The 27,718-nt window shown below is 35.7% G+C and overlaps 1 protein-coding gene across 2 annotated transcripts; it reads right to left on the minus strand.

Annotated features, from left to right (window-relative positions):
* Positions 1-7,319: 7,319 nt before the first annotated feature.
* LOC145611936 (protein ALTERED PHOSPHATE STARVATION RESPONSE 1-like) lies at positions 7,320-14,897 on the minus strand. 2 transcript variants are annotated; one of them, XM_081667318.1, is made up of 6 exons: positions 14,714-14,897; positions 12,642-13,432; positions 11,064-11,254; positions 10,204-10,427; positions 8,060-8,387; positions 7,320-7,934 (listed from the first exon to the last, which is right to left on the minus strand). In XM_081667318.1, the coding sequence occupies exons 2-6, from the start codon at positions 13,396-13,398 to the stop codon at positions 7,485-7,487; spliced, it is 1,950 nt and encodes a 649-aa protein (XP_081523444.1). In that variant the 5' UTR covers positions 13,399-13,432; positions 14,714-14,897; the 3' UTR covers positions 7,320-7,484. The 2 variants fall into 2 exon arrangements, with proteins under 2 accessions (XP_081523444.1, XP_081523443.1); XM_081667317.1 differs by having other exon boundaries at positions 12,642-13,612.
* Positions 14,898-27,718: the final 12,821 nt, after the last annotated feature.

Consider the following 27,718-nt stretch of genomic DNA (forward strand, 5'->3'; position numbering starts at 1 on the left):
TACCCCCTTTGCCGCCTCGTATTGCTCCCTCAGAAGCTGGTACCTCTCCATGTTAAACTCGTTCATGTCCATCTCTACCCTTTGCACTGGGTCGAGTTTGGCTGCGGCTTCCTCTGAAAATAGCAAAACATTGAAAGTTAGAAAAACTTTCAACGAAAGAAAAGAAGGACAATGCATGCTACGAAGGTCAATCTTAGGAGTAATTCTTGGCAGGCCGAAGGAGGACATGAAAATGGGATCCCTTAGCCAAATCACTAGAAATCCACCTTGGAATAACAGGCACTCAGCAACCCCTTCTGATTTCCCGCTTGACCGAGAAGTAGTCAAGCTGAGCAGTACGGTCCGGGTGAAATGGGGGGCGAGTCGGCCGGTGATCCCCTCGTCCAAGTTGGAGGGGGGAAGAGTTGAATTTGTTCATCTTTTTGTTGAACTCCCTATCCCTTGTCTGGATGAGGTAAAACCTCTGCTTCTAGTCGCGCCACTTGGACGACTTGAGCAGAGTCACCATATATTTCGGCCGGGTGCTCAGAACGAACCATCCGCCGAGTCCACCTCCATCTTCACCATGTTGTACATGGCACAAATGACGGGAAAGTTGGGGGGTGAAGCCCATCCGAAGAGAGGTCACCAAGTATCCAAAATGTTGACCCAGCTGTTCGGCGATAGCTTGATCAAAGCTATTTGATATTTGTCCAGCAGCTCCTGGACGAATGGGTGAAGAGGAAAGCGGAGGCCGACTTCAAAGGTGGCCCTATATACATTGAAGCCCGGGCAAATCTTCTTGGGATCATCCGAGGCGGCGACCATGCCGGAGATTCGAGGGGGAGTTATTGTAAAACCTTCTCCCAACATGAGGAACGCCTCCCATTCCCCAAACCAATTGTTGAGGTACGCCAAGGCGACGTCCCCGATCATGCAGCTGTAGGGGCTGCTGAAATCATTCTCTTCTTCAGCCACGGCCTCGGCATCAGGATTTTCATCTCCCTGTTCGGCCGGCTGAGGTGCAGGTGCCCTAACTACACCAAAATCGCTGGATAGAACTCTGTCTAGCTCATTTGCTTCGGCGGAGCTGCCTCTGACCGAGCCCTGCCTTGGCTCGGCCATCACTGGCTCTTCAGGCACTAAGGGGGCTTTTCCTTGTGATCCTTAACGACCCCAAGACTGTGACTTTCAGATGGAGCGGGGTGGGGGCAGTTAGTAGGCTCGGCAATTACTATGCCGATCCTAGGTCTTGTCGATCTTAGGGCTTGAGAAAAGGGGGAAGCAAGAGTACGTCTAGCAGCCATAGAAGAGCTGGCGCCCGTGTAAGACTGTGGCCTACTTTGGCCAAATTGAATAGCAGCCGCAGTAGAAGATTGTGGCTGATTTTGGACATAAGGGGGAGATAAAGAAGTTGGCAGCTCGTCCTATCCTTGGACCGAGTTGGCAAAGAGAAAGCGCGACGCATTCGGACTTCGTCCAGAAGAAAAGGTGGCGCGCTGGTTCAGGCGCTCCTCAAAAGAAATGGCCACCTCGACCACCGAGCATTCACTACCACTCGCAGTGGCCGAGGTATTAATGGTGGTGTTTGTGTTGGTGTTTGTGTTAGTATTCTCCGAATTCGTGTTATTCGGATCATAAGAAGCTAAGGGTTCAATCAAGCTATCGTTCGAATTGTGGGCAGCATATTTGTCGTAGGTTTGCCTCGTACGCGACATGTTCGCCTGTAAGGACAAAGAAGGATAGGTGGGGGTGAGATGGTACGCACTAGAAATGGAACCACTCCACAAATACGAAGACTCGTCCCCGTCCACTCTAGAATCCTTAGTCCCAGGAAAACAGACATCCTCATGAGGAGGAACGGACGAGGCAGAGTGTTGAGCCAGTGTGTTCAAAAAAGAAATGAAAAAGAATATAAAAATCAAGAAAGAAGAGGAGAGTATTCGGTTACCTTTGTACGAGTAGGAGGTTGGAAAAATTCTGAAGATCTGGGATGAAGGATGGCCAGAAAACTCAAACGGGCGGCGGTGCTATCGAAGGTTCCGGGAAAAAGTAACTTTCTCTCTCTAGAAGCTCTGACTTCTCTCTAGAAAGTGAAAATGCAAAGAAAAAAAAAGTGAAGTCAAAGCCTTCTATTTATAGGAAAAATTGGGGGGGGGTAAAATGGTAAAAAGACCATTCCCGCCAAAAAAAATGAGAAACTTAACTTTCGAAAGGAATGCAACCTAGAAGTTGAAAGGTTTTCCTCCGTTCCACCTCTTTTGATAGAATCCGCTTTGATACCGAACATTTATGACGGAATTCGGACGGGCGTCATAATTGCCCGTCAAATTCGGAAGTGGCCTCGGAAATTGAACCATTTCCTTGAGAAATGGAGAACAGCTGGTTGCCAACCAAAGGCCATTCAGCCCATCTTGTCCGAATCCCATGATGACAAGTGGCCAAATAAAAGGGCGACACGTGTCACCATAGGAAGATGACACATACCATGAACAAGAGAGCACCTGAAATCAAATATGTCATAAAGGCCTCCTTACATCAGGAGGCCCAAAATACTAGGAATGCCGGAAAATGGCGCCCCTAGAGGACACATGTCCTTCATTGATTGCGCAACCAATCAAGGACCCTAATTTCTAGGTCACATACCATAATGGGCACAAATCCCCACCCCTATAAATACCCCAATCATTGATGATGGGAGAGGTGGATTGTGACATAACCTAAAAAAGAGAACAAAAAGCTTCAAGTTCTCTCTACATTTATTTTGTTTCCGGTCTCTAACTTGATCGTCGGAGGCGAATCTCCGACCACCGAAAATTCGTGTTTTTGCAGGTGTCCGAGTCCCGTTGCCTGGAAGAGCGTGACCATTATCCCGAGGGATTCCAAAAAACCCCGAAACACCTAGTACCAAAAATTCAGTTTGGTTCGGTTTTTTCAGGTTTGAAAACATCAAAACCGAATCGAAACTGAAAAACCGAATTTCTAATTTTTTAAATCCAATCCAAACTGAACTATAAAAAAATGCAAATCGAATTGCTTATTCGGTTTGGTTTCTGATTCAGTTTGATTTTAATGCAAATTACTTTCCCCCCCCCCCCCCCCCAGTTGCCTACGATGATTCTAGTCGATGGTTTTTGGCATAAGCACACTCATAGATCAGAGATGGGATGATGCATGGAGAGTGGATGGTGTTCAAGGGGATCAAGGCCAACTACTAGGGGGAGCTAGCACAGTTTGGCTCAATTGGCTCTACATGCAAAGATGAACGCCTGCGTACAAGGTTTACATGCAACGCGTATATAGTATTTATATACACGGACTATGCGTCTATGATCTTACTACTACGGGATACACAAGTGAGAAATATAGGTCTTTATTGGACAATTGTGCACAAGTTTTGATTGGTGTTGTGTCCATAAGGTTCACCGAGACATTGTACAGAAAGCTCGTGACCTAGCTGCTATAGCTAGTAGTAGTATTTCGTCTTTTAATAATTACATGTAATCTTTTTAAGCTTACGCCAATATATATATGTTATATACATACATATATATATATATATAAATATATATATATATATATATATATATATATATATATATATATATATATATATATATGTTATATACATACATATATATATATATATACATATATACATACATATATATATATATATACATACATACATACATATATATATACATACATATATACATATATATACATATATACATACATATATATATACATACATATATACATATATATACATACATACATATATACATATATATACATACATACATATATATATATATATATATACATATATATATATATATATATATATATATATATATATATATATATATATATATATATATATATATATATATATATATATGGATATATGTGAGAAAACATATTTATATGAGAACTGATTTTAAATTTAGAACATGTGAGTAAAAATTTAGAACATATAAGTAAGAATTTAGAACATATGATAAAAATTCAGAACACATGATTTAAAATTTTGAACACATGAGCAATAATTTAGAACTTCTACGTGAGTAATAATTTAGAACATTTGATTTTGGATTTATAATGCGTGATTAAAATTTTGAAAAGCCTAAGTCGAAATTTAGATAATTTGAATAAATTTTAGAACATCTGATTTAAGATTTAGAACATGTGAATAAAAATTAAGAACACCAAATTTCAAACTTAAAACATATGAGTAACATTTAGAACATGTGAGTAAAAGTTTGGAACATACTAGTAATAATTTAGAACATATGATTAAAAAATTTAGAACATACGAAGTATAAAGTTAAAATTTAGAACAAATAATTTAAGATTTAGAACATGTGACTAATGATTTAAAACATTTGATTTAACTCATTTAAGATTTAGAACACTTATATTAAAATTTAGAACATCTGGTTTAAAATTTAGAACATACGAGTAAAAATTTAGAACATGAGAGTGTTCTCACATATGAAAGATTTCTCACATAAAGAGGAATTCTCATATGAGCCTTCCCCGGAGGAATCCGGTAAGAACCCCACCTTATATGAGAACCCTTTCTTATGTAAGAACACTAATTATGTTCTAAATTTTTTTCAACTTATGTTCTAAAGTTTTTCCTATATTCTAAAAATTTTCTTACTTATGTTCCAAATTTTTTCCAATAATATTCTAAATTTTTTTTTTTTTTAGATTATGTTCTAAATTTTTTTTTCAGCTTATGTTTTTAATTTTTTTTCTATGTTCTAAATTATTTTTTCAGCTTATGTTCTAAAGTTTTTCCTATTTTCTAAGTTTTTCCTACTTATGTTCCAAATTATTTTTAATAATGTTCTAAATTGTTTTTAAAATTATGTTCTAAATTTGTTCCTATGTTCTAAATTATTTTTTCAGCTTATGTTCTAAATATTTCCTATATTCTAAATTATTTTTTTTTTCAGATTATGTTATTAATTATTTTTTCAACTTATGTTCTAAAATATTTTTCAACTTATGTTCTAAATTACTTTTTCAACTTATGTTCTAAATTATTTTTCTTATGTTCTAAAATTTTTTGCTTATGTTCTAAATTTTTTTCTATGTTCTAAATACGAAATTGTCAAAATTACAAAAATGTATATATATATATATATATATATATATATATATATATATATATATATATATATACATATACACAGAGGAAGGCTCATGTAAGAACCCTCCTCTATATAAGAACCCAATCTTATATAAGAACCAATCTCAGCCCTTTATTAGTTTTGATGTAACCATCTAAAATGATTCTTTAGTAATGACATTTTGGTAATTTTGAGAATTTCGTATTTAGAACATAGAAAAAAAAAATTTAGAACATAAGTAGAAAAAATTTAGAACATGAGCAGGAAAAAAATTTAGAACATGAGCAAAAAATTTTAGAACATAAGAAAAATAATTTAAAAGATAGCAAAAATTTAGAACATAAACAACCAAAAAAGTTAGAACATAAGAAAAATAATTTAGAACATAAGTTGAAAAAAATAATCGTAGCATAGGTTAAAATTAATAACATAATCTGAAAAAAATAATTAAGAACATAGAAAATATTTAGAACATAAGCTGAAAAAATAATTTAGAACATAGGAACAAATTTAGAACATTATCTAAAAACAATTTAGAACATTAAAAAATTTTGGAACATAAGTAGAAAAAATTTAGAATATAGGAAAAACTTTAGAACAGAAGCTGAAAAAATAATTTAGAACATAGAAAAAAAATTTAGAACATAAGCTGAAAAAAATAAGGAAAAATTGTCAAAAATAATACGACCTTTCAGTGGTCCGCCAAAAACAAGTCGACCTTTTAATTATTTCAGAATAATACAACCTTTTATATGTATCCGCTTTAAATGAGTTATGACCGGTTAATGACCTAATTAATAAGTTAAATTAGACACATGTAACAATCTTATTGGTTAGACAATTTAAAATAATTTTTTAATTAAATTAAATTAAATTAAATATCATTATTATTATATTTATTTATTTATTATTATTTTAAAAAAAAACACCCACCTCCACCACCACCCAACCTCCTTCCCCTTTCCTGTCAAAAAAAAAAACCTCCTTCCCCTTCCCCAACGACCAGCCTGACCTTCGGCGCCGAACCCAGATCACCCAGGCGCTGATACCGTCCCCCCTCCCCAGCGCGTGGTTTGACCCTTCTATCTTCTCTCTTCCCCACAAAACCACCATCTTCGAAACCCACCTCCCACACAAAACCACCTAAAACCCATCCCTCCCCGTCGATAAACCTTAAACAGACCTCCCTAGGATTTCGCAGAGGGTTTTTCGAGGGTAAGGGATAGGTTTCAGGTGGTTTTATGGGGAAGATCTGGGCGCGAAGAAGAGAGAAGTGAAGGAGGGTTTCGGTGGTTCCATGGGGAAGAGAGAAGAGAGAAGTGAAGGAGGGTTTCGGTGGTTCCATGGGGAAGAGAGAAGAGAGAAGGGGGATGCGCGGATGAGGATTGACGTCGGCGCCGGGGGAGGAGAGATCTGGGCGCGGCCGGCGCGGGGGAGGAGAGATTTGGGCGCGGCCGGCGCCGGGGACTGGGTTGGCATTCGCCGGGGAAGGGGAAGGTCGCTGGGGAAGGGGTGGCTGGTGGTGGAGGAGGTTTTTTTAAATTTTTTTTAATTGTTTTAATTATTAATTAATCATAAGTAGAGTTTTAATAAAGAGTTCATTAGATTATTAAACGAATTTAATGAAAAAATTTATAAATTTAACCGGTTATTAAGGTTGTAGGTATCCTAACTCGTTTAAAGCGGATAGCCACAAAAGGTTGTATTATTCTGAATTAATCAAAAGTTCGACTTGTTTTTGGCGGACCGCTGAAAGGTCATATTATTTTTGACAATTTTTCCAAAAAATAATTTAGAACATAGGAACAAATTTAGAACATAATCTAAAAAAAAATTTAGAACATTGGAAAAATTTTGGAACATAAATAAGAAAAATTTTCGACTATAGGAAAAACTTTAGAACATAAGTTGAAAAAAATTTAGAACGTAGGAAAAAGTTTAGAACATAATTAGGGTTCTTACATAAGAAAGGGTTCTTATATAAGGTGGGGTTCTTACCGGATCCCTCCCCTATATATATATATATATATATATATATATATATATATATATATATATATATATATATATATATATATATATATATATATATATATATATATATATATATATTATAAGTTATCAATTTATAAATTTGGTTCCAAAACAACATATCCAAGTCCATTTATGCACATTCTACAATTGGTCATAGATGCAAGTGGAAATTTTAATTATGAAGATCAGCAAAATAAATTCATCATAGCAGTGTTTAGTTAAAAGCTTGCATATGTATCAAGGAACACAAAGCCGAATTGCCAATGACAATAGCACACAAATTTTATCAGACCTTGGGTGATAACTGATAAGTCCTGCAAAATTTTAGCCATCAGCATGTGTGCTCTCATCAGCGTTGTAAACTTGGTCAGCATGGTTAAGAACAGTCTCGAAAAACTGCTTGCAGGCATTTGAAAATTCTGTCAGTTTTTCAAAGACATGCGGTAGGCTTTTTTGCAGTTTACTTAAGGTCATGGCCCTGCTAATCTGGATAGAACTCAAATACCTAGCCTTCTCATTTTCATGCATCTTTTGTAAGTCACCAATTTTTGCACGTTTGACAGATAATGGATGCTTCGGGCTTAAACCAGATTCCATATCTGCAAACCTATTGCTTACTTGAAGCTTTTTTTCAATCTCACTTAGTGACTCTAGTTCCTTCAGCCATTTCCTCTCCAACTTGTCAACTTTTTTCTTCAGGTTGAATTCTTCCTGTTGCTGCAATCTTATTGATCGTATAACCTTAAGAAAGCTCTTAATGGCCTCTGAAACAACCTGTCATTTATGAATGTGTAATTTGAATAACAATAATAAACTTGGACGAACCACCTGCAGTTCGTGTTGTATAAAACTGAACCCAAATCTAATATGTAAATGACACTAATTGAGAAGCTCAGTACCTGAGCAGGTAGTCTATCAAGGGCAAGCAGCCAATTCTGGCAGAGTGTTCGGACCTCAGAAGGACAGCAGTTCTGATTTTCACCGTCTATAGCACAGTCAGTAAGCTGAATCCACTTGCACAGGGATTCTATGTAATCTCTTTGGGACTTTGTGAGTCTACAAAAGCTATTGTACCAAAAGCTGACCCCACCCTCAAGCTGCATAGCTGCTTCACGATGATTTTCAGTGATTGGTTCTGTGTTGTGACTGGTTAGAAGTAGCACCTGCTGTGAGATTTGAATCTGAATTTGATGGCATTCATTCATTGTTTTCCACATTTGAATGAGCCTGCAAAATGTCATAATTTAGTTTTCTTTTGAGGGCAAAGGAAAATGACTTGTTATACGAAGTATTTCTATGCTTTAGCATCATCAAGAATCGACAAATGGTCCACAATTAATAGTATCATATCAGAACAACACTGTATTTTTTTTTCCAAAATTCAGCCAAATAAACTCAGGGAATCCCTCCACATCTCTCTTTTGAATCCTTGAGTTTCTAATCAAGATGGCCGCAGCCCTTCTAAGATGGCAAGTTCAAGAGAAGAGCTTATTCGTGTTTTAAAGTGGCGACCAACAAAGGCCTGCTTCCTAATAGTCAATGGAAGTGATTAAAACATACAAAATAGGAATATGAAAGACCATATTCTATTTGCTAGAGCAAGATAAATGATTTCAGAGTTGAATGGGTTTTTCATTAAGCAGTAGTAAAGATCCTCAGGACTCTTTAAAAGATCCTTCTTTTTTACTACAAATCCTCGATGCATAAAATGTTCATTTTTCTGGTGTAAAATGTGCCTTGAGTACTAGGTATACAAACCTGAATTGATAGAACTAATCAGAAAGATATGAACAGCAGCTAGAGTCTATAGAGAGGAATCCTATCAGTGGCATCACCATTTCCAAAACAAAAAATAGGAAAAAATCCTATGCCAGAGGTAACAAATTTTAAAATGCGGAGATATACATGCACATTTAAATGAAGATGATATGAATTACACCAAATACAGAATTTACAAACAACCCAATGTTTCGCACTCTAAATATTAAATTAACCACTTAAATCATTGAATATAGAGTCAAACATATAATCTACGCCCCAATATATATAAACAGAAGCTACTTGAAAACTGAAGTATTTTACAAAAACAAAGATTTTATAACTATTAAATTAACCAAACACCATTTGAAATTCAGTCAAGATCCACTAATTTTTAGATTAATTCAATCTTTGAATACAAATCAAAATTCTGAGCTAATGAAGAAAAAGAAGGGTACACTGAAGTTATCAGAGCTCTCTCACCAGCTTTCGCATGTGACTTAAAGGTTATAAATTGTAGAAAATTAAGAGAGTTGGTGAGAAGGAGAACTACTTTATTAAGATGAGATCACTTAAGCAGAGCTTATCAGAATGAACTTAAAGCAAGTCAGGACATGTATAATTCCTGACCTAAAGAAAATGATCCATCTATGCGCCTCTTCTCTCAGAAAGCTACCTAGCATTAAATCTCAACATATTGTCTGGAAGGCAGGGATTGTAGAGGTGATAGTGAAATAATGTTTGATGTTGCAAAGTGATGCTAACATGCTAACATTGTGAAATGTGATCTGCATGATTGCTATTTAGGAGCAGCTAAGCATGGCTACTCGATGTCTAATATAGGCAACATATTATTTGCTTGTATAAAGCAGATACATGTGAGATACAATAGAAAACATGGGAGTTTATAAATACTTTCAGTCCCTTGGGACCAAAAGTAGCGTGCACTTATGGTTTATAAGAGATACCCCCTTTGTCCCAATTTAGCGTTCCCTTGTCTTTTTTGTTTGTCCAATGTAGTTTGCTGCTCTCTATTTTTGGCTATGGCACAGTACTTTTTGAAACACTTCTTTCTTTCCACTACTTAAAGCTATGGACCCACACTCTATCTAATCCAATTATAAAAATACCCCCACCATCTTCCGTAATACCTTCGATTTCATCAAAATAATAATTGGTAACTACACCACAACTTATTACCTAAAACTATGCACCAATAAAAACTTTAAAGGTGTACTAAAATTCGGTAATTTTTATCAGATATCAAACATTTAAAGATGATTACCCGGTAAGTAACACAATAAGCTGAGGATGCAGCTCCTTGTCTATGATTGTTAATATTGATGCAGATGTCCTTTTCACTGACTCTTGCAAACGGATGATATCAGATTGCAAAATTTCGACAGCAGACCGTGTTTTCTCTATCTTGTCTAATTCACCATTATCATCTTCTAGCTTTCGTAATGAAAAAGATTTTCTCTTATGCTCGACTTTTACCATCTCCTCTTCCTGCAAACATTACAGCATTATCATTTAAACACTTGAATGAAATGATGCCTTTTTTCCCCCTTTTTTTATAAAAATAAGCTGGTAGCCATGGTTTAACATTAGTATGTGTTTATCTGTACAATCATTTTGAGTAATCTGCCTAAAATAAGGTCCATTTCAGGGAAGCTTATATTAATCTTTGTCATTCCATAACGCTGAAAAAGTTTTAGGCATTTAACAACAGCACATAATCAAACTAAAGTGAACGGTGCAATTTTAGGAGTCTTGGTTTTGGTATCTTCCTCTAAGACTAACAGATCAAATTCTCAGTCACAATACACTATACTCGATTTTACAAATGTACAATACTAACAGAAAAATCAACTAAATTTTATTTTCTTTTATCTTGAAAGCTAAATCATACGTGGTATTATTAGTTTTTGTTACCCCGAATTTAGCACAACCTGAACGCAGACAGTTTGGGTATCCTCTTTTGCCTTCGGAAATCATTTGATCATTGCAAATTGATGGTTTTGGTCATTTTTTTAAATTTATCCCACACTTCAAGTGTCCCAAAAACTTCAAGTATTAGTTGAATCATCCAGTCAGTCACCTATGATTACTAAAATTTATGTATGTAATATGTTTAGAATTTACCCTTACTGCCGCGTAGAGTGTCAGCTCTTCAGCATAAATTTTCTCAAGCGTGACGCAGTGTGCTCCAGGCTTGCAAGGTTCAGTTACTTCAGTAGGGGTGCTGTGCTCCAAATCATCCTTCTCCACTTGTAGTGATCTAGATGACAAGTTCAATGGCAGAGAACTCAATCGAGCAGAGTTGTTCTCATTCCCTGAAGCAGATAGAAAAACAGTATAATTAACTGTTTTTTCAGCTGCAAGTTGACTTGATAAGTCATGATAGCTTACTAAAGATAAAACTAAATGCTATCAACGATAGTGTTACAAAATTCCAAGAAAAAGGGTTTATGATTTTAATTCAATTTGCTAGACATTGAACCTACATTAAAAACAGTTTTCCAAATGGGAAATAGCATCCAGCTGACAAATGAAAGTTTGTCAGTTAAGCAAGTTTATCATATTACACTGAAGCTAGTTTTGTCTTCAGAGTTTGGAAAAAAAAATAAAAAACTCTGTTATGCTCTGCATATCAACATGCATGCCCTATAAAATTGCAACAGAAAATTACAAGTCATATTTTTTTTTTTTTAAGCTCGGCAATGCCTTAACTAGACAGCGAGTTGAAGCATCAAAATCTGATCCTAGGTCGTTGTACCATGCCTATCAAGTACTAATCCTTCCAAATAACTAACTACTTCCGAAATTACTTAATCAAAGTTTACAGCTACTGCTCTACCCAGAATCGGCTGTTGGCTATAGCCAACTGGATACTGCATTTTTTTGACGCACAAGTTGCAAACTTCTAGTTCACTTCCTAAAGCATGATTAGGAAGCTTTTGACCATACGCCTACTTTTCCTGTGAAACGTGCTAATAGAAATATCACCCATCTTATTATATGAGGTAGTTCCAAGAGGTGGTCCTCGATCAATGTCAAACACAATCATTCTTTCAAGCTACTATTACAAATAAACTAATAAAGGCTCTCATAAGATGTCATGCAACTGAACCACATTCCGAGTAACTTGTACTTTTATAAAATTTTGAGTTGCGACAAGTATAGAGCTACCAAGACAACCTAGGAATTCACTTATGTAGTAGAACAGAAAATTTTAAGTCTAGACATAAAGGTCATCTAGCGCAAGATACCAACTATAACATTGCCAAGTTCCCATGTAGATACAGGTTTTAGTGGTCAAACTATTCACCAAAATTTATCTTAACTCCTTTGAAACATGTCCCTTTCAGAATCAAATTTGTTACAAGTCTTACAACTGGCAGTTACTCTGGAGAAAGGATATGATATAGTTGCTGATTATAAGTCCAACTTCCGAAAGAACAAGAAATTGAAAAAGCAACCAATTACAGTTAAAAGGGAAAATAAAGCATACTTTCAAACAAATAAAAGCAAGCTTGGGAGGCAGTAATTCAGGACCTGAATTGTCTATTATGATATTACAAACGAACAAATATGCATATGTATGATATTAGAAGTGAACTGGTTGAAATGCAAATCAGAAGCGATAAGCTTATTGGCATGTAGAATAAAACTCAAACAAGGTGGTCATATGTAGCAATATAGTAGAGGATAAAGGCTTACCCTTTTTTGCTTTCAAGTTGTGATGCAGGGAAATATTACTTGTGCTCATATCTACTAAAACTGCTATCTCCTTCCCACCTGCAGATGCTTTCAAGAAGTAATCATCAAGCTCCTTAACTATGCCCGATAATGTCTTTCTCTTCCTCCACACCACCATGGGTCTATCTACCATATGATTCATCTTTGTCACCAAGGACAAATTATCATCAACATTTGGCGAATTTGTTCTAAGAGCATCAGAGGTTTTATCAGATGTAACATGCACTTGATCATCATCATCAAACTGTGTTCTTGCTTCAGCCCAATTTTCTTCATCCATGTCTTCAACCAATACACTCTCTACTTTATCTTGTCCCAAAGAACTCTCAAGTAAGTCACAGGGGTCCCACAGGCGGAGAGACAGTGGAGGGGGGCAATCACTACCCTCGCCAACCTCAGTAATCTCTCCCTGTGCTTCCTTTCCATTTTGATCGTCTTCAAGCTTCTTTGAATCAGGACTATCAATTGGAGGAGGGCGTGGAGGTGCGGGTGGAAGAGTGAGAGGTGGAGAGGATTTCACTTGACTCTCAAACTCTAGCGACTCTAACTCAGTGTATTGTCGCAGGGTTATGCCAGTGTCTTTCAATGCCTTCAAGTATGCTAAAATGGCACTGGCAAATTCTTTCCTGTACCCTAACAGTTGTTTCACAGTCCTCCTTCTTTCCTTACAAATCCGTACTCTTTCTTCGTTATCAAACCTTGATGAACCACAACCCATTATGCAAATGTTTCAAGCTGATTCTTTATCACTTCTACATCCAAATAACGAGGAAGGTATCATAAAAAGAGAAAAAGCTTCACATGTTTTCCACTTCTTTAAATATCATCCTATGTCATCCCAAGGCCACATGGTGTACTAAGACTTACAATACTTCCTATCCCTCTATCCGCCACACCAACAGTAATTTCACAGAGAATAATTCATAATGAAGCTGCAAGGGGAAAAAAGAATTTAAACAAATGCTGTTATCTAAGAATTTCAATACCAAATACCAAATACCAAATACCAAATCAAATAGCGCCATTAGACCAGTATCTCCTTCCGTATTTCACATGCCACTACTTTTGTCAACATCTTGAAAATTTGCGAAACACCAAGATTACAAAAGTACCAAATTTATGAAATCTTCTTAAATAAAATTATGTAGCTAGTAGCCTAATATTTATATACAAGTGCTCAAACTAATTACATATTCAAGCTCATAGACTAATTCACCACCCAGGGGAGGATCATAGTTGATGCTGGTAGGTTTCCGTACCACCTAAATTTTGTTGAGCTATCATATATACTACCTCCGTTTTTTAACATGTGCAACAAAGGAATATTTTATGTCTCACAATTAATACCTTTTTGTTGCCAATGGTTGAAGGTTCAAACTTCGGCCCCTTTTACTTTCCGCTGGTGTTATCACCCCCACCCCTACCCCTGACTGCAGCAATACTGCAGTAGGGAGATATCCCATAGTAAATACAAACCATTAGCAGATTACTCTTTTCCTTTTCTTTATTTTTTCTCCTAGATTTTGTTTTCTATCTCCCTTAAAAATCAGTTACAAAAGAAAACGAGGGAGGTGCTAAATTGCCAACTATACAACACATTACATTAATCGAACAAAAAAATACCCAAATATTAACTTTTTTTTGATGCCATCCCAAATATTAACTACTTCAGAGGAAACCAATTATATAATTAATACACTGAAGGGACAGTAAAACAGGAACACTGACAAAAATTAATAAACAAATTAACAATTATACATATTAACAACAACCAAAAAAAAAAAAAAAAAAAAAAGTACAAAAAAAAAATAAAAATTAAAAGAAAAGGAGCAAAACCAAAATCTCAAACAATAAAATCAACAAAACTAAACAGAATGGTTTCAGAAGAATGTCAGAAAATATACCATGGGTGGAACTCAAACCCAGAAATTTGAATCCTTAATACCAACATTTTTGTTTATGTATATCAAAGTTTCCAAAAAAAATTAATTAAAAAAAAAAAAAAAACAAACAAAGAAAAGAAGAGTTTTTACCTGGGAAATTGAAAAGGGTTTTTGGAGCTCTGGAGAAAGAAGAAGAAGATGAGAAAGAGAAAAGACATGAACTTTTTTATTGCTCCAGCTGCATGTTGTGTTGTACAAGAAATTTTTCTTTTGTTCAAAAGTTTTATGAAGTTTCATTTGTCACCACCTTTAAGTCCTTAACCTTTAAGGCTGTGTTTCTTGCAACTCTTGGTAAAAGACTAAAAGGTGGTGTTCTGTGCTTTTAAATTCTTTTTTTAGGTTCAATAGTATATCCTGCTGTGAGTGCTTTTGTTTTCATTAACTTTATAAGCACACACTTTTGCTGTCTTTAATTTTGCTTTCTTTTCTTTTAGTTATTTTATGACAAGATCTTATGATGTAGGTGTATGGAATTTGGTGGAGGAAGTTGAAGAAATGACCCATGTTGTGAAATGAATTTGTGCTAAGCTACTTGGTGGTTAATTCTCGAATTTGACCGGCCTCAAACTTGAGTAATTACTTGGTCAAAAAGGAAAACGCACCTTTAAACAGCTATATATTTTTCGTTTTAAAAAATATTCAGTTGATTCAAGTTGGAGATGAAAGTAGAGTCCAAAAGCTTTCTAATGATAGGTCATAAGCCAAATTTGAGTGAGAATCGAAAAAAATTATGCGAAATTGAAGTTAAGTTGTTGTGGCCAAAAGTTTGCCCATATTCTTTAATCAGCTTCTTTAAAGATCGCGGTTAAGCTACATGGTCGATCTCTCGAACCTACCCATGACTCGCTTGAAATTTTTGGATGTACGCCCGAACCAACCCACGGTTCACTCGAACTTTTAAGCGGTTCCGCATTACTTTATATCCTTTGTATTTTTGCTTGTTTGTATAACACCCCAATAATTCTCCCTTTTTCAAAACCACTTAATTTAAATAAAATAGAGGAGAACTATTGGTATGTTACTGCCACGTGTTAAAACGTTAAGGGTTTATCAAAGTATTGCAGCGGAAAAACCAAATTTAAGTCTTTAAAATAAATAGTTTAGAAAACTAATAAGTCAAATCTTACAAACTAGAACCATAAAAGCCCTTATTTAAAACCTAACCAATATTCAAAATCTAAAACATAAATGAAATAACAAAGCATAAATAATTTAGCATAAGAATCGAATACTCTCAATCACACCAATTCCTTGACAACGCGTTTGTCAAATCCCAGAAATTCACATCATCAAACTAACTTGTGCAATATTGTTCCCCAATAATACAATTAATTGGATCATCATAGGGTCATCGAAAGGCGAAGGTCATGACCAAAAGAAAACACACAAAAGCATGCAATTAGCACATACAAGCAACAACACCTAGCATGCTCAACTAATCAACGTAAGTAAACATTCCATATAAATTCACTAACCAAGACTCCACACTAAAATAGTTCAATCAACTCAACATACTCACTAACCAATTCCAATCCACTTGACTCTTTATATTTAATTTAATTAGAGTAAGCAATAGACGATATTGTCCAACCCACCAAATCATTTTGGTCCCAAATGACCTTTTAAAATAAAAATATAGTGCGATGCAAGAATGGGCGCGACTCCATTGTCACAAAGTTAGTTTAGAATCCCATATAATTTTCATTATAAAATAAAATTGTAAATACCAAAAGAGGACATGTTGATCAAACAAGCCTCAGAATGCTACGGGCTACCACTGTGTACCCCAACCCATAATTGTTAATACTCTAGAAGTGCAAGCTTTCCAGAAGTTTTATTTGTAATACCCCAAAATTTTCTAGCTAGTATAAAATTTTAAATTTATAATCATTTTCAAATTTATATGTTATAGTAATAACTTTATAATTATTATTTTTATTTTCGTATTTATTAATATTAAAAAAAACTAATTTGGATTTTTACAGAAAATATTTTGAAAACTGATAAAAAATGAAATTTTTTTTTTGAAGATGATCTTTTTGATAGGAACTTGCAATAGACTCAATTGAACTGAGTCTTATCTAATCTTTTGAATAATCTTCTAGAATAACTAAACCCAAGAATTCTAAATTATATATATATACTTCTCGATGTCACCTACCTATCTACCCCAAACCATTGTTTTAACCATCATCTCATTTCATAAACTCATCTCTATTTTGGTAACCAATTGATAGTCCCTTCAATGGTGGGCTTGAAGCACTTTCTTGATAAAGGATTAAAGCAGTGTCGGTTGATTTAACTTGTTCATACAATTGGACAAGATTGTCGTACCTTCGTAATTAACATAATTCTTTCTTAGCTTCTTCCTGGAATTGTCCTTGGTTGCCAAATATTTTACAATGACAAATTGAATTATTCTTTCTTATTTTATACTATTATTGTGTTATTTTGCACCTACATTTATAGTTGTTTTCCAAAAAAACAAAAGAAAAGAAAAAGGTTTGATGGCATAGGTTTTGTAATACCCCGTATTTTGATATGTATTTTCGAATTATTGTTATTTCCTAAAAAGGGTATTTTAGTAATTTATATAACTATCTGAATTTTGGAGCCAAAATGATATTTGAATTTTGGCACGAAAAGTATTTTGAAACCTAATTATTATTTTGGATAAAATTTTAGTTATTCATTTATTTTAATTCAAAAACCGGATTATTTATATATTTTGGATATTTTAATTTAAGCAAAAACTATATCTTATTATTTAATTGAGTGGTCCAGAAATTCCTAGTGATTGGCTAGGGATTTTGGATTTTCCTAGTGCTGGAAAATCTTATTTTCTTAGTTTATTTATTTAGTGAACAATTGGTATCTTCTTAATTAATTAGTTTATACCATAAATATTATGTATACAATTATTTTTAATTCCTTAAGTCTAGCAAAATAACTCCCTAAAATACACTAAGGGGATCCGAAAATTTGAGCTATGGAAGCTCAATAGTTTCAGCCCTCATGGTCAATTGTTAGGTGATTTATTTTAGTAAATTGTATTTTTAATTACCTCCCTAAAATCTTTTATTTTCCTTAATTCCATTTTTCCATCTCCTAAATACTTGAGCATCTTATTTTCCTACCTTATATCTTCCTTGATTATTCCCCAAGTAATCTCTTTTACCATAATATTTTCATAACTAATTTTCTTAATTCTATAATTCTATTATTCTTAATCACCTTAACATCTAAACTTTTCATATTTCTGTAATCACATCTCCAAGTAATTCCTTAATTCTTTATACCATAATTCTTCCGACATTTTCCAACTATAATTCATGCATGAGCTAGCCTACATATACCCTCTGATTCATGGCCAAACATTCACACCAACTCTCTTAATTGTCTCTTAATTCCTCTCTAATTCTCTTTTTTTTCCCTCTCCTTTTTGCGCCAATCACCACCGTCGAGCACCACCTCCACCACCGGCTGCCGCCTGCAATTGACACCAGCCAGTGACCACCGCCACCAGCTGCGGGAGCCACCTGCTGCCGCCACCTCTTTCTTCTCATTTCCTTGGTTTTCTTCTTCTTCTTCTTCTTCTTCTCTTATTCAATTAATTATTATTATCACGGGGGATTTATAAAAATTATTATGAGTAGTTTTAATTAAATAACATCAAATTTTAATTATGTTTATGAGAAAATATTTTAAAAAGGTTCATGTACATATAGTTGGGAGTTTTAATTTAATTGTTATGATTATTTGGTAACCTTATATTGATTAAGGTTATATCTATTGTTAGAGTGTGTTCAATCAAAGTTCTTGAAGTTGATTGTGTGTTTGCTAAGCAAGGATCAAAGGTACGTTTAGGTGGCTCGATATCTTTGAATGTGGTTGGATTGAATAAGCATGTTTTGAATGATTTTATGAAGATTGAATTTAATTGAATTGAATTATGGTTTGTAAAATAAAAGCATTTTTAAATAATTGGTTTTAATAAATAAATTGGAGTATTGATTTTTATATCATGTTTTGAACAATTAAAACTATTATTCATGTTTAATAGATTTGATTTTGAAAGCATGTTGAATTAAGTAAGAAGGAGTTTTTATTGTGCGTGTTTTTAGAGTCCATTTAAGTAGTTTCCGAGTCTAGATTAGTTATTCATAGCTCATTTTGGCTTGATTTGGTTTGGTTGTGATCATATAATGCTTTTATGAGTAGATGAGTTGTTTTTGATGTATTTAAAGATTTAACGACGCTATATGAAGGTTTTACAAAGTCGTGGATCTTGATCATATATAACTTACAATCACTTAGAAGACCAATGTTTGAAGTTGAAGTCATTTAAAGCTAATCTCCAGCCGGACATGCTCACGTCACTCAGAGACTTGGGCGTGTCATTGTGTTTTGAAGAGGCAGAAAGTTAAAAGTTGAAGTTTATTTAAGTCATGTCCATGTCCATTTGAGGCATGCCCATCATGTCGAGTTGAGTGTTTCGAACTAGCAGCTACGTGCTAAGGGAAGCATGGTAGTGTTGAATGCGGGCATGCATGCCCATGCCTCGTCGAGTGGAGTTGGCCCAGCGAGACACGCCCATGTCAAAATTTGATAGGCCCATGTCTTCCTAGAAGTTGAAGAAAAATCGATTTTGACTTTAGGCACGGGCATGTTAATGAGTGATATTTATGTCACTCTTAGGGAGCAGTTTTAGAGTTTTTTTCGTGTTTATTTTCTCTTATTTTTCCCTTTTTAGTCTTACTTTGTCTTTAATAAAGTTTCGTATTTATTTTAATTTTGCTAGTTTTAGTTTATGTCTCTTATTTTCTATTTTATTTTATTTATTTCCATTTTGTTTATTTTATTTTATTTGTCTTGTTTTTTCCTCGGTTTTGTGTTTACGGTCCCAGGTTTCATGTCAAGTGAGTTCGGAGTTCGGGGACGAGCCAAAGTGTGTGCACATTACTTTGCTGGCTGCTGCCCACCTCTTATCCTTTACCCCTTTCTCTTTCTTAACCTCCACCACATTAAAACAGCCCACATCAACTCCCCATCTCCTTCCCGCCCTGCTCCAATTTACATCCAACATTCTCCTGCCAACAACAACCACGCACCTGACCGCCAGCCACCTCACGCACACCATAACACCAAAACTGTCAATTGCAACCTTACACAACCACCAGCTCCACCAATTTACAGCAGCCCTGACCTTTACAGCCCACCAATCACAACCAATTGCAGCAACCGCATTAAGAGAGATAAAAGTCTCGAGAGGAGCGGGCGCTCCTACAAGGGTGAGTGTCCGCTCCTTTAGGTTGATCCGGTCCTCCACAATCACTTTATGCTCCGCTCTTCACCTATTCCGAAGCATTCCAAATTATAAGAGAAGCCTTAAGGAAGGTAATGCAAGCTTTCTATTCAACCTGATCAAACACTCATACACAAATATAAGTAAAGAAAAAAAGAAAGAAAAAGGGAGAATACACGAGAAAAGACAAAGCATCACAAAAACGAAGATAAAACACTTTGAAAAGGCTCAAACAAGTGAAAATGAGGGGAGAATCCTTAGAGAAAAAGGATAAAAGAGTGGCAGCATAAATGCCACTCATTACATGACCTTAAATTCTTCCCTTCATCCCTTCATCAACAAGTTAACGCTATAGTTAGAGGAAATCCTGTCACAATCGATGATTCCCCTATGAGAATCAAAGCGATTTATAAACCATTCATAAATGTGGAGCACGATGAAAACGATGAGGATTTATGGGGCTGTAATGCCAAAGAGGTCGCTTTAATCGAAGAAGATGAAAAGTCCCCTCTTTGCTACGACCCTCATTCAAATCTCGTAGTAACTGCTATCCTTAGGAAACAAGGACACTTCCCTAAAATTACTATGGGAAAGAAGAAAGGCATAGCAAAACAATTGGGATCACCGGCCTCCCTAAGTTAGATACTTTTGGACTTAGTTTCGAACCGACTCTAGAAGATCGCAAGCGAGCCAGGGAAAAAGCATGCACAAAGAAATGCTCGTACCCTGAAAAAGGAAATCCCAATGGACCAATATCCTCTCACTCTAAATGGACAATTCATAAAAGAGGGTGAAGATTATCCATGCCACGAATTTTCCGAACCCTTTGTCAAAGATGGAATAAGACAACCAGGGTTCGAAATCTTTTTGGATTGCAAATTCCTAGATGAAATCCCAACTCTTATTCACAAGGAAAAAGCACTTCCATGCTTCGAAATTAATGTCATGGGACTCCTCTTTGGATAAGAGAAGAATGAGCCCACGCATGTTGATGACAACTCCGCGCTCATCTAAACAGTACTACAAAGTGAAAGCTTTGACCCGTCAAAGCTTATCACTCCAGTAGAGGGATCGACCCAAGGATGATGGCGAAAGACTGTGAAGGTGACTACACCAAGTGGAAGAAAGATCTCAAAAATAACTGGACAAGGACCCATGTTTGAAGAGTCGTTTGAGTCTAAGTCTGAGTATGACTGCTCTCCTAACGAGTCTTCTAAATCTCTTGTAGTTACACCTACCTCTAGTTCTCCTAGTTTAACACCTACTCCTACGATAATTAGTAGTCAAGTCCCAAAGGACACTTATTTATTTGATGAAATGATTTCTGAGTTTAACAACATGTCTTCATTTGCTTACTCCTCGTGTCATTCTCTCACCCAAGATGATGAGCATTGCTTTACTAACAATGAAATTGACAAAGAAATAATTATAGCAATGAAAACACTTGAAAATAAAACACTTGTAATTGAAGACACTGAAACGGTTGATATCTCAAAAGATCCAACCATTAGAAGAAAAGTTAAAATTGGTCTAACTCTTAATAAAGAAGAAAAAAACAATTTAATCCATCTACCAAAGGAATTTATCGATGTATATAAATAGAGAAATTGCTCAACACACTATACCACTAATTCCATGAATAAAACCTGTAAATCAAAAGTTACGTCGAATGAAACCCGACGTAGCTCTTAAGATAAAAGAAGTACAAAAAAAAATAGCTGTAGGTTTTATCAAGGTATCTAAATACCTCGAAAGGGTCGCTAATGTGGTTCCAGTTCCTAAGAAGGATGGTAGGGTAAGAATGTGTGTCGACTAAAAAGATCTATATAATGCAAGTCCGAAGGATGACTTCCCTTTACCACACATTGATATTCTAGTAGATGATACATCGAATTATGCACTTCTCTTGTTTATGGATGGGTACACAGGGTATAATTAGATTCTCATGGCCGAAGAAGACATGGAAAAGACTACATTCATAACACCTTGGGGCACTTACTATTATGGTGATGCCATTCGGGTTGAACAACGCAAGTGCTACTTACCAAAGAGCAGCGACTGCTTTACTTCATGACATGATGAATAAAGAGGTTGAGGTATATGTTGATGATATGCTTGTAAAATCAAAGGATTGTCCAGGACACCAAATAGCCTTAAAAAAATTCTTAGAGAGGTTAAGAAAATATAACACGAGGGTAAACCCAGCCAAATGTGCTTTTGGAATCACCTCAAGAAAACTCTTAGGCTACATCATTAGCTTTAGTGGAATAGAGATAGATGCAACCAAATCAAAGAACTCATGTCAATGTCGCCGCCCAAAACCGAGAAATAGAGTCGAGGATTTATTGACCGTTTGCAATACATAAGTAGGTTCATATCTAAACTCACTTTGATATGTGAACTAATATTCAAAAAGCTCAAAAAGAACGTGCTAGTAATATGGGAAGACGAGTGTCAAAAATCCTTTGATAAGATTTAAGCCTATCTCGCTAATCCTCCTATATTAGCACCTACGCTTCCATGAATGCCTCTTCTATTGTACCTAACAGTCACTAAAGAAACAATGGGGGGCCATACTTGCACAAGATGTAGAAGGTAAAGAAAACGACATCTACTACTTAAGTAAAAAGACGCTCGAGTATGAAGTATGCTACACACCGCTTGAAAAATTATGTCTCGCATTAGTGTGGAACACTACCAAGTTAAGACACTACATGCTTGTCCATATTGTGTATGTAGTATCTCGAATGGATACTCTTAAGTATCTCTTTGAGAAATCTACACTTAACGGGGGAATATCTAGATTAATAGTCAACTTAGCCTAATTTAATGTAATATTTATGCCTCAAAAAGCAATTAAAGGATCAGTGGTTTCGGACTTCTTAGCAGATTTCCTTATCGAAGATTCAACACTAATACATGAGAACGACTTTTTGAATGAAGACCTAATGGTCACGGAAGATGACACTTGGATATTATTCTTCGATGGAGCATCAAACCAGAAAGGATGTGGTGCAGGAGTATTATTAGTGTCACCTAAGGAAGAACATGTATCAATCTCAATAAAGTTAGATTTCAACGTTACCAACAATGCTACGGAATACGAAGCATGTGTGATAGGCCTCGAAACTTCTTTAGCATTGGGAGTAAAGAAACTTCAAATATTTGGAGATTCGTCCCTAATCATCAACTAGATTTCCAAAAGATGGAAAGTAAGGAGTGAAAGCTTGGCTCCTTATCAAACATATTTGGAAAACCTTACTAACCAACTCGAGAAGGTAGAATATACATATCTACCAAGAGAAGAAAATCAATTTGCTGATGCCTTGGCAAGACTAGCCTTAATGGTTAGAATTCCTAAGGAAATTGAGCAAATGCCTTTAACAATAGACAAAAGTCTTGAACCAGCTTACATCCAAGCCATAGAATATGATGAAGTAGTTCAAGATGAAGAAGAGGAAGAGGAACTGTAGACACCTAAAAATGTCTCCCCAAAACCAAACCCGATGATGAACACCTTTCACCGCCGTTATTGGTCGGGTTGAGTATTTAATCTTTGGAGTGCTTAAATCCATGTTTTTACCCAATACATTTCATAAACCAATCCATTTCCTAGCTCATTTCCCTAAACCATAACTTACTTTCCACTTTCCATATCCACATTACAAAACCGAGCTGAACTGATTTCATGGATATATAATTTTGATCCAATTATTATTTGGATATATAGGCCTTTCAATAAGCTTTCCAACCATATATCATAAGCCCAATTCCGAGCTATAACGAAAAAGATATGAGCAAAACACTAAACTCGGCTCAAAACCGACACCCTTCTACTAAAACGGTCATATCTTAAAAAATATATATTTTTTTGAACTGATTCTAATTGGGTTAAAAAGTAGACTTGATAAGCTTTCCAATGATATATTATATTTCTTTATTCAAGTTACGGATCAAAAGTTATGATGATTTTAAAAAGGGGTAAAAAATTGGAATCACCGCGCACAGTGCAAAAGCACCGTGTCACGGGAACTTTCCCCGTCTGACAGTGCTTTCTCCCGTCTGATGGTGCTTGGTTTCGTGACACGGTACTGTGCATCATGTCGCGGTGCCATTTTTGAAGCTTTTTCATGTCAAATTCCACCATGGCACGGTACATGCTGCCGTGACACGGTATTTCCCACCGTGTCACGGTGCTGTTTCCGTGTAAATTCCGCGTCTCCCATACCATGACACGGTGTACTGTACCGTGACACGATAGATACTGCCGTGTCACGGTACCTGTGCTGTGTAACGGAATCTTCTCGTGTCTTTTCCGCGTAAACCCTTCACGCGTTTTTACTCCCGTAGGTCAAATATTTCCCGCGTCACTCTAAATTTCCCCATGTCACACTATTTTTCCAGTGACACAGTATAAACTGCCGTGTCGTGGTAGAATCTACCGTGTTGCGGTAGCCTTTTTTAGGGTTTTTATCTTTTTAGGGTTCCGTGTGTTCCCTCTGCTCATTTTCCCTATAAATAGAACCCCACTTTCTGCAGTTTGGGGCATCAAATCCTTCTCTCTTCCTCTCTTTTCCACCAAATATCATTCTCTCTCACCATACACCTAAAATCATTCTCTTCTCCCTCTTTAACCTAATTTCTAGCTTTCTTATTCTTCCATACTAATTCCCCTAAGCACTCCAAGGAGTCCATATAATACCCGAAGTTCTATACTTAAACCAAGGCGTGAAAGGTATAATTAACTGAGGGTTTGGACCAAATCAACTCCATCTACTTTTATTTAATTTAATTATTTTATTTGATTTATTTTTATTGAAGTTACTAACAATTTATTCATGATGTAGCAATTTCAAGGAAACGCAGAAAGTGAGTAATTAATCACTTAATTACTCTTGTTATTATTTCTTGTTGCTATTATCATGATTATTATTATTATTTGATTTGACTAACGCTATTATTGTTGAATTGCTTCCAATATTAATGTTTATTTATTCTATTGTTATTATGATCACCATATTGCATGTTAAAGGGAATATGTAATTGAAAATCACGCCTAATAAGATAATTTGGACAACCGGTTTTAGGTTCCTTTAATCTTGTTGTTTAATCAAGTGATCACGAATATTTTAGAATAATGTGTGCATTAATATTCAACCAATTTAGCATAATAATAGTTTGGAGCAAATTGAATATTTTGTTTGTATGCCTTTGAGATCGCAGGAATACTTTTCGCTATAAGAATCGAGTAGAGGTCAATACGGGCGAATATGACTCCATGACTCACTTCGTACCATCATCCCCGATCCCCCTTTCGTGGTTCCGAACCATATGGAGTTAGTAATCTCATGGATTATGAATGGGGTGTAACCTTCACGGGTCAATCGTTGTTGCCTTTCGTTGTCCCTTTTCGTGGTTGCCTTTTATGATCCGTGAACGGTTTACAAGTTCCTTAAAAACTTGTTGGCGGCTCCCTACTTTCCTTGTCCATAATCGTATATGTCAATTCCCACTTCCTATGAGTGCCAAGCATATTCACAACTATGCTTTAACGTAGGCGCTTTTCGAGCGACGCCTACAGGAACCTTGGTACATTAACATCCTTAATTGTGTTCAAGTTGACAAAAGAGCAAAACGAGCTCTAACATTTTTGGCTTCCCAATATGTGCTCATAAATGATGAGTTATACAAAAGGGTACCTAAAGGAAGATCTCTTCTATGTGTAGGGAAAAAGGAAGCTCAAAGGGCATTGTGAATAATCCACGAAGGAACATGTGGAACCCATATGAATGGCAAGATGCTAGTCCAAAAGATAATGCGACAAGGATATTATTGGACTACCATGAATAGGGACTACCATCAATATGTAAAGTGATTCCCTAAATGCCAAATGTATGCCAACTTACAACATGTTCCTCCATCTCTACTTTATACATATACATCGCCATGGCCATTCTCAACATGGGGAATAGACATCATCTGATAAATCAGCCCTCCTGGGACCGGAGGCCATGAATACATCCTTGTTAAAATTGATTACTTCACAAAATGGGTTGAGGCAGCATCATATGCAAAACTCATCGCAAAACATGTAGCAATCTTTATCGAAAGAAACATAATATGTCGATAAGGAGTCCCATATGAAATGATAAGTGACAACGGTACTCACTTTCAAGCGAAATGTGAAAAATTGGTTCAAAAATATGGCATTTAACATCATCACTCTTCTCCATATTGGCCTCAAGCAAACGGCACAGTAGAAGCAACCAATAAGAACCTAAAGACTATCTTCGAAAAAATGACAAAAAACTACAAGGATTGGCCTGACAAACTCCATTTTGCTCTTTGTGGATATCGCACATCAATTCATTCGTCCACAGGATATACGCCATTATATATTCTCCCTAGTCTACGAAATGGATGTTGTACAATCTGTAGAATTGGAAATACCTTCCTTACGCATCGCGTTGGAAAGTAAACTCAATGAGGTCGAATGGACAAGAGCAAGATATGAAGAGCTAATTCTACTCGATGAAAAGCGATTAGAAGCTCTACATCATTATTAATGTTATCAAACTCGCATTGCTAGACACTTTAATAAGAAGGTCAAAATAAGAAGTATTAAAGTTGGAGACTTGGTGTTAAAAGCATTAAGGACAATTATTCTAGACCCAAGAAGAAAATTTAGGCCTAAATGGTTCGGACCATACATCGTCAATACCATTCTATTAGGAGGTGCTGCAAAACTAACTAACATGGATGGTATCGAATTCTCAAATATGACGAACCTTGATCAACTTAAGAAATTCTACCCATGATCACTTGAGTGTTATACACAAAAGGGCTACGTTTGGCCTGATTTCTTAAGAAAGGATACATAGGCAACCCTTTACGGGGCGCGGCCACTTTAAATTTTACAAAATCGCATTTTCACATCAGCACGTCAAATTAGAATCAGCATCGCCCAGAAATTCAGATCAGCGCGCCGTGACAAAGACTGCCACCGCGACAGGACCATTGCGCCACGATAGGATTATCACGCCGCGATGGATTCAAATTTTAAGCGTCAGAATATCTTTATCAATCTGGGCAAGTTTCGGTGAATTTCGGAAAATTTTAGAGTTCCGTACTTGAATTATTCTTCGAAATTATTTCAGTTTGTTTTCATTGCTTTAATAAAATAAAGATTTAATGTAAAAAGTTGATTTAATTTTAAAAAAAAGCTGAAAATTGCATTAATAAATAAAGTAAAATTACATTATTGGTGGAATTAAAGAAAGCTTAAAATAAAAGTTGACTTGAAATTTAAAATTGTCTAATAAATTGAAAGTAAGGCAATGCTCTAATCGGTTTTCTCTTTTCTAGCCCTTTTCAAATTCTTGTCCGCTTCTTCTTCATCTTCCATTTCTTTCACCAATAGAGACCCCTTAGACGATCTACATACAACCTTGGTAGAAATAGTCTCTCCCTTAGCAAGTACGCCAATCTTGTTTTCAACCCATACTTTCTTTTCTGTATAGTCAGGTTTTCTTTTCTCTTTGCCTTTAGCTGCACTCTTAGGCATAATATGAGTCTTGAATTCAACTCTTGTACCAAGACGATCTTTAGGTGGAATTTTCTTATCCCCTACGCACACTTTAATACTAGTTTTGTCCTTATTTACGTCACGAAATTTGTTCTTGTCCTTTTGAGATCTACCAAGTAACCACTTCTTCACATCTCTAGACAAAGGAGGATGAACTTTGTGGGAAATAACTTCCTGTAAAGGTCTAGCACACCAATAGTCATCA

Source organism: Chenopodium album, chromosome 24 (genome assembly GCF_948465745.1).
Source record: "Chenopodium album chromosome 24, dcCheAlbu1.1, whole genome shotgun sequence".
In the NCBI taxonomy this organism is placed as follows: domain Eukaryota; kingdom Viridiplantae; phylum Streptophyta; class Magnoliopsida; order Caryophyllales; family Amaranthaceae; genus Chenopodium; species Chenopodium album.

Coding starts and splice junctions, on each gene's coding strand:
- LOC145611936 (XM_081667318.1), bottom strand. CDS start 13,398: ATGGGTTGTGGTTCATCAAGGTTTGATAACGAAGAAAGAGTACGGATT. Junction 11,255..12,641: donor CAACTTGAAAGCAAAAAAGG/GTAAGCCTTTAT, acceptor TATCTGCTTCAG/GGAATGAGAACAACTCTGCT. Junction 7,935..8,059: donor TTGATAGACTACCTGCTCAG/GTACTGAGCTTC, acceptor CATAAATGACAG/GTTGTTTCAGAGGCCATTAA.